This window comes from Melopsittacus undulatus, chromosome 7 (genome assembly GCF_012275295.1).
Source record: "Melopsittacus undulatus isolate bMelUnd1 chromosome 7, bMelUnd1.mat.Z, whole genome shotgun sequence".
Classification (NCBI taxonomy): domain Eukaryota; kingdom Metazoa; phylum Chordata; class Aves; order Psittaciformes; family Psittaculidae; genus Melopsittacus; species Melopsittacus undulatus.
In genome coordinates, this window is record NC_047533.1 from 47,031,389 (window position 1) to 47,041,813 (window position 10,425).

The window sequence follows — 10,425 nt, forward strand, 5'->3', positions numbered from 1 at the left end:
TGTCCTTGAAAAGGTTTATTCTACACCCTCAATTTCAGAAACCTTTACATAATCTACAGATACCACAGTGAAGCAGTGAGCTGCAAAAGTTTCTTCTTCAGTCATACAATCAGACCTGCTTTTAATTACTTCACCTTTCCAGTGTCCAAAAGCAGGGTGCTGCACTTGCCGCAGATGCTGAAGGACCTGACTTTTGGTTGATCTTGTCGAATTACTATCAGCCACTAGGCGGGTCATACCCACACTAGAGCATTCCCTGCTCCTCCCCACTCCCTCCACCCCTTTCCACTTAGGAAACACTGGCAGTTCCCAGGGAGCAGCTGTTTCACCTCTCACAGCAAGGTACCAGCCACTCAACTGATGCAAAATGGCTGCAGTTCAGCAGATGAATCAGGTGTGGACTTGTGGAGCCCCCGCCAGGCCTGCTTCCAAAACCAGGCCTGTCAGCCTTTAGAAAGAAGTCCTGAATATCAACAAGCAACAATGTTCTCCAGAGGCTGTTCTGTCTTCTACCTTGCTCAGATGATGAGCAATGCTATCGCCTCCCTGTGGTTTTCAGGTTTTCCACCAGGGAGGGAGGTTTTTTGGTCCTATAAACAGCAGTGCCTGGGATCCGTGGCCCTCTGACGGTGCTGATGTAGGGCAGAAGGGGAGGCTCCCGCACCACCAACGTGGTACCCTGGGGACTATAGGCTCGGAGCAACAGTTTCTCTTCCGGATGAGCTGTCACTGCCACCCAACCTGCACAGCCAAGAAGAACAGTCAGTGAGAAAAAGTCTAGGACCAGAACGAGGGTTCTGACACAAACTCAGTGCCTCCAATGCTGGCTAAGAACCTGAGCTACCCAGCTGTGACTGCTTTGAGAAACCAATAGAAGACAGCACCCAAACCCACATCTTACTCTTCCCAGACATAGCTCTTTCCTGTGGTGGGAAGTACCACCACAATAATGAAGCTTTCCAATCCATGGCCCTTTCCCTCTCACCTGGACAGCCAGAAGTGTCACAGCCATTCCTGATGCTGTGGAACTTGTACGGCAGCCAGACATAAAGCATTCCAATGTGGTCATCCTGTACAAGCATGGCTGTCAATCTCCTTTCTTGGAGGTTACCAAGCCTCAGCTGGACAAAGTCATAGCTGCCCTGCTTTTGTGTTGGTGACAGTCCTGCTCTGAGCAGGAAGTACTGTTTCATCCCTTCACAGGCCTTTTCCCATCCACATTTCTAGGATGCAGACCCTGCAAAGTGAACTAATGAAGAAATACTAAATTACCTGCAGAAGAAAGTTTGATATCTGCGACTGCCTCAGTGGTACCAACTCCTTTCAGTGTAATGTCCTGGGGGACAAGGGGAGGGAACTCTTTCATTCGCTCTTCCCCACCCATAGGAACCTAAGATCAAAACACAGAGAAAAGATTTAACAGTCAAGAGGCACTCCAGCACTCCTACCTCAAACTGGTAAGCAAGGCACAGGTGGGAATAAATATAACAGACTACTGTTAGCCAAGTAATGACTGGCTTGAATACCCTACAAGAGTCACTTCAGGTTTGCCAAGAACAGAATCAAGATCACACCCTGAGCAACCCAGTGGGAACCCAGAGGTGCAAAGGCAGAGGGCCCACTGCAGGACTTGGCCTTGATGTGAGTGACAGCGCTTGTTTGCAATGTGCACAGGGATGGAGCTGCCAGGATAAGCACAGCTCACCCCATTCTCCATCAATCTGCAAATGCTACACAGTATGTGGCAATATCAAGGAAAAAGTCACACTACCAAAGATGAAGGCATGTGCAGGGGATCCAGTGGGGAAAGAATAAGAAAGGTACATTTTCCAACTGCAATCTGTTCTGAAACCCCAGCCTCAAGTTTGCCATGGAAAATATCCCTGTATCTGCCTGTACTTTAAAGCTGCTCAAGAAAAGGCAAGCATCAGAGAGCAGAGCACTGCAAATCTTAACTGCCTGAATGCTAGGAACAGGAGCTCTGCTGAAAATTTATCATCTTGGATACTAATACTAAATACTAATACTAATACTAAAAGACTACTGAAGCTAGATTTTCAACAAGATAAGAAGGGTCAAGAGACCTAAACAATGCAAAACACCTCCCTAATAATGGCTTATTCTAAAAATAAAAATATGTTCCAGAGGAAAAAGATAGTCCCTTGCTCACTTTTAATAATAATAATAATTAAAAAAAAACTCATTTAAAAAAACCCCAAACTCTCTCGATGGGCTAAATCGAGAGCCAAACTTACTAGAAACACATTATAATATAAGCCAAGTAACAAGCCAACCAGAAAAATATGATGTTTGTTTTTCATTGCCTTTAAAATTCAAGAATGGATTAAAAAAATAAAGCCTTACCCAACTTCCCTACCACTCCTGCCCCCCCACAAATCCCCTATTTTGGAACAGCATATTGTTTCAAATCAGTAAACTAAAGCAAAATATTAACTGAAATTCGAAAGAAAGAAAGAAAGAAAGAAAGAAAGAAAGAAAGAAAGAAAGAAAGAAAGAAAGAAAGAGAGAGAGAGAGAGAAAGAAAGAAAGAAAGAAAGAAAGAGAGAAAGAAAGAGAAAGAGAGAAAGAAAGAGAGAAAGAAAGAAAGAAAGAAAGAAAGAAAAAGAACGAAAGAAAGAACGAAAGAAAGAACGAAAGAAAGAAAGAAAGAAAGAAAAAGAAAGAAAAAGAAAGAAAGACCTCCTGTTCCTAGCATTCAGGCAGTTAGCTAGAGCCATGCAACCTGTGCAGGATGGCTCCACAGTGCAGATCTTCACTTACACACTGCTGAAGCCCCAAATTCTTTACACAGGCTGCTTTTCCTTATCAGTTGTGCTCCAGGCAGGGTATTGCACCAGGTGGGACAGCCTGCCTATCTGCATCCAAGAGCCCACCACAGCACCTCCTCTTACCTTTAGTAACTCGTGGCCAGCGTGCTTCTTGTAGACAGCATCTGCATTACTCAGGGAAGTAACGTGGACTGGCAACAAGTTAGAAGCCACAACAGAAAACCAGGCAGACTTTTCTCCCTAAGAAACAAGAAGAGGATGTTAATTATGGTAATAGAAAAGCAGCCACGAATTGCTCTCTCCTGCATGCTGACAACCTGTGTGACCGATGTCCCCTCCTTGGCTGAGGGGTTTTTGGCTCTGTCACTGCAGAGAAGAAAGTTTATATAAACAGGGGAGCTGAGCTCCTAGCAGAGAAGTAACCACAGCTTCACCATCCTGCCTCAAAGCATGCCCAATATCACATCCCCTGCCATCACATCTGCTTAGCTCATCATCCAAGAGATCTTTCCCCTTAATTCCCAAGAACAAGCTCATTGTGGTTATTTAGCATGAGAGGTGAGGGACGACTTCTGTGTGGTGCCTCTTCTCCCATCACTTTACATTTCTAACATGCACCTCCCATTGAAGAATACTTGGCTCCAAGCTGCTTTTGAGCTATGCAAAAATTGAATGTGAGGCAATTTCTGCAGGTACTCTCATAAGTTCTGCATGCAGAGAAAACAAGGTTAGAAAGGGGAGCAACCTCTACAAACACTGCTAGCAGCCTGAAATAAGGAAACCCAAGTGCAAAAATTCTTGAGATCTAATCTGATCTGATGCTGGGGTTCCTTTGTCTTCCTTCCCTGGAGGATGTAGATACACAAGACTGATAACAGCAGTGGACTGAGACATATATGGAAGACCTCTGGGGCCCTAAATATGCACAGCTCAGCTTGCTAGGAGCACTGTTAGATGGAAAACAGGCTCATAGCATGAAGCCTACCTGCCAGCCCTGCTGCACTGGATGTGTCTCCAAGCCTGATCCTCTCATCAGGAGATGGTGTGACACTTTACCATGACAACACCAGCTGGGCTCTCCAAAGTCATCCCTCATGACAAACAACGCCATGTAGCTGCTTGATCTTGCAGACAATATTTACTGCCAGAAAAATGTCATCTGCATTGCTGTCCTACTTTGTCAGGTACACAAAACCAAGTGCTTCTTGAATCCCTGACAGCACCCAACCAACATACCTAGGAGGTTCCTTTCTGAGACAAGACAGTATGAATAGAGTTCATTTCTGCTGGGTTGCCATCGTCACAAACACTTTTTTCTTGAGGCATTACTTCTCTGTACTGCCAAGCTGTTTTTCAAGATGGTGCTCTGGATTCTCAACTATGACGGAGCTCCTCTGCCATACTGGTACACTGTTGATTTTGTGCCCCTCTGCTCTGGTGAGACCCTACCTGCAGTACTGCGTCCAGCTCTGGAGTCCTCAGCAGAGGAAAGACATGGACCTGCTTGAGATGGTCCAGAGGAGGCCACAAAACACAACCAGAGGGCTGGAGCACCTCTCTTGTGAGGAAAGGCTGAGAGAGTTGGGCTTGTTCAGCCTGAAGAAGACTCCAGAAAGACCTCATTGCAGCCTTTCAATATTTGAAAGGGGCCTATAAGAAAGATGTGGAGAGACTTCACAGTGCCTGTTGGGATAGGATGAGAGATAATAGTTTTAAACTAAAAGGGGAGATTCAGGCTGGACACGAGGAAGAAATTCTTTACACTGAAGGTGGTAAAACACTGGCACAGGTTGCCTAGAGTGGCAGTGGATGCACCATCCCTGGAGACATTCAAGGCCAGGCTAGATGTGGTTCCCATCAACCTGATCTAGTTGAAGATGTCCCTGCTTATTGCAAGGCAGCTGGACCAGATGATCCTTGAAGGACTCTTCCAACCTAAACTATTCTTTGATTCCACAACTTTACATGGTGCTTTTCTAACTGATTTCTAATCTCAAAAGCAGCAAAAAAAAGGGTCTGGGAAGGCTACCTGGAAAACCTTTTGTGCTCTGCTATTATAATAAGTGATGAAGCAGCAGCTCACAAAATCCTTTCTTCGCTTACCTCCAAGTAGTCTACACGTCCCAGGGCTGCTAAAAACAAGGCCGTTCCTGGCTTGAGAATGAAGGTCCGTGGAACAATGGCGCTTGTGGGCAAAACCAGCTTTACTTCTTTATCTGTCAGGAGATTTAAAACCTGCAAAATAAATCGTACCACTGTAACACATTCCACATGTTTCAATGGGCATAATGAAATTAATACTGGTGTTACATTGAGAAAGTAAAAAGATCAGGTAGAACAGTGTGAAGAACATTTAACAGAACAGTTCAGTTCCGGTTCACACATTAAGTAGGAAGGAGGAGGCAGGGATGTCACCAATCTTTATGGCAATGCAGGGTCCATAACGAATTATAACAGCTGCCAGAAGCCTGTTGATCACAGATTTGGGAATCCTGGGTCTCGCTGGAACAAGCTCACCCAGGATTTACTATGCTTTTATAGCATGAGTGGAGCCGTGTGGAGAGCTGGAGACCACCTTTGGCAATGATATTTGAGTTAGTTCACTTAGGTAGTGATGCAAAGTGCTGAATCAATACTAGCAGCAAAGCCAGCTTCAAATATTGCACTGAGAGAAAAGTGCTGGATCACACTGTGAACAACTAAAACTGCAGTATGAGTGCCTGTCACACAGCATGGATCCCTACTCTGAGCACAGTGAATCAAGCTCTCCTCTCTGTGAAGGCTCTCAAATACTTGTGTTGCCTGTCCTCTCCTCCCTCTTTCTTTCCTTCTCCTGGCTTAACTGGCTCATCTGTTTAGGTGTGAACTTGTTTCAGTTAAAGGATCCACCCCAAAGCCTAGTTAAAAGCCAGTGACTTAACTAGCAGTACTCTGGCCACAGAGGTCTGATCACTTTCTACAGAAGCACTGTTCAAACACAGCTATGAAGCAATGTGCAAGCCCAGGAAGCAGTGCCTTGAAAGAAGCAACTTGCCTCCACATTGATGATGTCTCTTTCCTAAACACAGGGAACTAAGAGCAGAAATGCTTTCAACTGGTCCCCTCCTCCAATGCCACAGTCATGCAAATACAAGTTTGCAACAGTCCAGTATTGAGGATTAACCAATTCACTACTAAAAGACTGAACTAACAAGGTGCAGCCAGAGCCCCTAATGCATTTCCTAAGTTCAGAAGCAGATAATCTTTAGCTTGAAAGCCAACAGACTTCAACACCAACTTCTATGAGATGAGGAAGTTCTGCCCTACTAGGTACAGGTTTTCTGATGTGTCTGACAATGCTTACACCAAAATTTGAGTTATCATTAATCCTTTTGTAGGTTTCCTAGAAATCTGGCTTTGGAAGGAGTCATGAGGAAGCAGCTAAAAAACCCTCAAAGCTCCAAGGATTATGGACAAAATATAATTCCACCATATGCCAACAGACACTTTCCTTCCTTCTTCTTCCAAAATAGTATTAAAACCCTAAGCCTGCTCATAACTGCCCATCTATGTGGCAGATCTTAGCAATCTGCTTGTCCTCTACTTAGATCGAACACTGACTGCAGGAACAAAAACTGATCTGAAACATGGCATATAGCTCTTCAAAAGCACAGCAAGGATAATCAAAATCAGAAATGGAGCAAGTATTTCTGGATTCAAGAAAGCTCCTTTTTTCCCCACATTTATTCAACTCCAGAGAAGAACATATCCCGTCTCCAGCTACCAAACCAGATCTCTAAGATGATGATTGCCTTTACATTAGCTAGAGTAAATTTCCATAGTAAAGCGGGTTATGATCTGGCAAGTACATCTACCAGACAACCAGCAGTTTTCTAGCGCTCATGAAAGCAGCATCTGCATGTGAACTATGCAGTCTCAGCAGAGTTCTTGCACTTCATTCTCTTCAGAGCTTTTCTATCTCCTTGTACTTCTCAAAAAGATGACCTGCAGCTCTGCATACACATCACAGCAAACAAAAATCAGAACAAGGCTTTTTTGGATGTGTGCACTGTATCAGCACTGACTTCAGAGCACACAGGTAGGCCTGATGCATTGGAGCTACTAACAGGAACACTGCAGATCCTGGTAGCATCAGGACAATGCTTTCTCAAAGATCTGGTTCAGTCACACAACACTGTTTTTTCTCCCAAGTTCCACCTTTTCAAGTAGGCTGGTAGAGCTAAAGAAGTGCAGACTTCATCGGGTGATGCAGGTATAAACCTGCTTACAGCACTATTGCTTACTTCCTGTCATTCGGAAGTTAAGAAAGTTTGATGACACAGTCATACAGTCCCTTTGCAAAGATCACAGTATGCACAACTCAGAAATGCAACGGCACTAATACAATGAACCCTCCCCAAGTAAATACAAACCATATTTTAACAGAATTGTTCAAACCAAAAGAATCCTAACCCCAGGACTGCAGCAGAAGTACTCTCCCACAAGCACAATAAAGGCAGAACAGTCCTCCCAAACCCTCTCATTCCAAAACACAGCACTTCAGAGTACCTACACAATTTTCCTTTACAATCCCTGGAGTGTCGTAACACCAGCGAGCATCCTTCACTTCATTGTATGTGAACTCCTGCCTTTGCTCACACTTCTTAGAAGTAGGTTTGGGATCTTCATCTATGCTGTAGGAGAGCATGTCGGGGTCAAAGTCAATCACAGTGCTAGACTTCTGCCGTCCAAATGTTCTTCCAACTCTTCCTGGATTAAAATGAAAGGTTCCTCATAATTAATTTAACTTGCCTTTCTTTCAATAGGACATCTGTCCCTTCCCTTGCTTAAAAGGGATGCACATCAGTAATATGAAGGTAATAAAGATCTGTGTGGCTATAAATTTGTGTGTGCAAAAGCAAAGATGATAGGAAATCCCTTCTGTAATTCTTGCTTTACATTTCTCAAGTCCCAGACCTTAGCAGGGGGCAGATCACGAAGCAGGCTGCCTTCTTTTTAGTGCGCCTTAGACTGTCAAACACAGCATTATTTGAAAAATCAGGGCTATCTTTTGGCAACCCCCACGTTTGGATACATACTAAAATGATGTACAACCACTGTGACCTGCAGCCAAAACAGCTCAGTAGGTTAGCACATGCTGATGGTAGGTGTGCTGAACAGAGGAAACCTCTGTAATGCTAACTGAAACAATAGCTGAAAAATAAGCACTTGAAAGAAATACTAATGATTCCTCTTACGGAGGAGCTGGAGCTCTTGCACTCAATTACTCAGAGAGTAAAAACTGACAAAATAAGGTGAATGCAAGTTTGGAAAAGTTTAATTGCTGCTACATAGCAGTACTTCCTGCAATTCCTGTACAAAAGAAAGGTCTTATTTCCAGAAAATAAACACATAATAATGTGTATGCCCCATCCCTGGCAGTGTTCAAAGGCAAACTGGATGGCCTTTTAGCAACCTGGTCTAGTGGAAGGTGTCCCTGCCCATGGCAGTGGGGCTGGAATTAGATGATCTTTGAGGTCACTGCCAACTCTAACCATTCTGTGATTCTGTGATTAAATGGGAATGAGTTCAGAGTGGGGAAAAAGTACTTGACAAAACCAATAGGATTCTACAGCAGGTTAGAGTTAACAGTCCTCTGTGTAATTAACTATTTGCATTGAGAGAGAGGGGTAATACCTTTATTCAGACAATACTCACCCACTAAATAAGCTTGCTTTTTAAGTTTATTAAGGAGCTTCTTTTCTTCACTGCTTAGCTGATCTTCTGTTTTTGCTGCCTCCTCTTTCAGCCTCTCCTGCCTTCGGAATATCCTGTCACACGTAGGATTTATAATTGGAAATTTCAACAGATTCAATGTTGTTCCTGGAAAAAACCGGAAGCACGTTTGGGCCTTTGACTATCAGGCACATTTAAACTCTGAGAAAGAGCAACAAAAAAATCAAAATTGCTTCTCCAACTTTTGGGAAAAAACAGTAACACAAAGTTGGAGGTGGAATGCTAGTTGTTCCCATAGTATCAGCTTCTGCAGCCAGGGCAGCAGAAACAAGCCATCCATCTGCTTGAAATGTGCTTTCATTACTTTGATGAAAAGGGTCTCAAAGCCAAGTAGTGTCAATACTGTTTTAGTACACCCCAGGCATGTTCCACCTCCAGGCAGTTTGGTTTTGTTTACAAGTGCTCATCAGCCCACCTCCCCGCCTTTCTAGACCAGCGTGCACCCCTGATTGATAGGGAGATGGCAAGGCACAGAGATCAGGTGCTGTCCCCACTGGCAACAGAGCACACAAGCCGGCTGTAGCTTACCAGCCCCCTTAGTGCTACATGATGCAGACCACCCTCCGTGTATACCTCCCACCCTTGGTGCCCTGAAGAAGGCAACAAGCCAAAGCCCATTATAGCAGTGCAGCTCACTGCCCGCAGTGGCAACGCTTCAGGGTGACAGGTTCTGTGACAAGGAGGGCAGCCCCGAGGTAAGCACCTGACCCCCCCTGCAACAGGGAGATCGGCAGCCCTGACCTGGCCAGGAGGAGACGGTGGCCCTATCGATAATATCGGGAGCACGAGACTTGCAGTAGTCGGAGTGCAGCAGGGTGTTGAAGAGCGTCGACTTGCCGGAGTTGGTGGCGCCCAGCAGGTAGACATCCCCGGCGCACTTCCAGGAGCGCTGCAGCCGGCTGATCAGCCCCTCCATGCCAAAGCCTGTCTTGGCGCTCACCAAGCGGATGTCCACTAGCGGCGCTTCCCGCAGGCCGGCTTGGGCGCACGCCTCCGCCACCCGCTGCCGCAGTCGCCCCAGGTGCCCGGGAGAGTCGGCGGGCAGCAAGTCTACCTTGTTACCCACCACCAGCAGCCCGGCGACAGGGACGTCGGGGCCCAGGAGCGCCGGCAGCTGGGACAGCACCGGGTCGGGCAGCTCCAGCACGTCGAGGAGATAGAGAAGGAGCGCGCCGCGGCCGTGGCGCGGCGGGCGCCGCAGGGCAGCGCTTACCACCTGCCGGTGCTGCTCGGCCGGCAGCTCCAGCCGCAGGGCTCGGCCGTAGTGGGCCAGCATCCAGCATCGTTGGCACACGGCTCCGCGCAACCCCGCCGCTCCGTCCGAGCCCTCCGACAGGCTCCGGAACTTCTCTGCCGGCATGAAGCCCGGCGCCGCACTGTCGCGGCAGTGCAGCTCGGCCCCGCAGCCTGAGCAGCTCACGCCACTCAGTGGCACCGACGGGTCGGGCCGCCCCGCCTCCACCACCCCCGAGCCCCGCTTCCGCCGCTCCCTGTCCAGCTTTCTCTCCCGACGGGGAAGGAGAACTGCCGCCTCTGTTGCTGCCGTTGCCGCAGCCGCTGTTGCCGCTGTCGCTGCTGCCACTGCCTCACTCGGCTCCGGCTCGTACTCAGGGAACACAAACAGCTCCTCTTCGCCGCTCGCTGTGCCCCCCCGGCGCAGCACCGGCGCCCAGCGCGGGGCACGGGCCAACCGACCCAGGAGCACCGGGGCCAAGCGGAGCATGGCGAAACCCACCCCTCACAGCACGAGCGAGGGCCGCCACACGTTTACCAGACGCGCATGCGCGTCCTGTTCCCCCGCTGCCTCCTGGGATGCCAGCGTGACGTGACGTCACGTGACGTGAGGTGACGCGTCACTCCG

At 47.2% G+C, this 10,425-nt stretch overlaps 1 protein-coding gene across 1 annotated transcript; it reads right to left on the minus strand.

Moving 5' to 3' along the window:
* NOA1 (nitric oxide associated 1) lies at positions 1-10,350 on the minus strand. The gene is made up of 7 exons (XM_031048836.2): positions 9,306-10,350; positions 8,487-8,651; positions 7,342-7,538; positions 4,893-5,024; positions 2,913-3,029; positions 1,273-1,390; positions 1-741 (listed from the first exon to the last, which is right to left on the minus strand). Exons 1-7 carry the CDS (start codon positions 10,285-10,287, stop codon positions 536-538), a joined length of 1,917 nt encoding a protein of 638 aa, XP_030904696.2. The 5' UTR covers positions 10,288-10,350; the 3' UTR covers positions 1-535.
* Positions 10,351-10,425: the final 75 nt, after the last annotated feature.

Coding starts and splice junctions, on each gene's coding strand:
- NOA1 (XM_031048836.2), bottom strand. CDS start 10,287: ATGCTCCGCTTGGCCCCGGTGCTCCTGGGTCGGTTGGCCCGTGCCCCG. Junction 7,539..8,486: donor AAAGCAAGCTTATTTAGTGG/GTGAGTATTGTC, acceptor ATTTTAATCCAG/GAAGAGTTGGAAGAACATTT. Junction 1,391..2,912: donor CTGGCCACGAGTTACTAAAG/GTAAGAGGAGGT, acceptor TTTTGATCTTAG/GTTCCTATGGGTGGGGAAGA.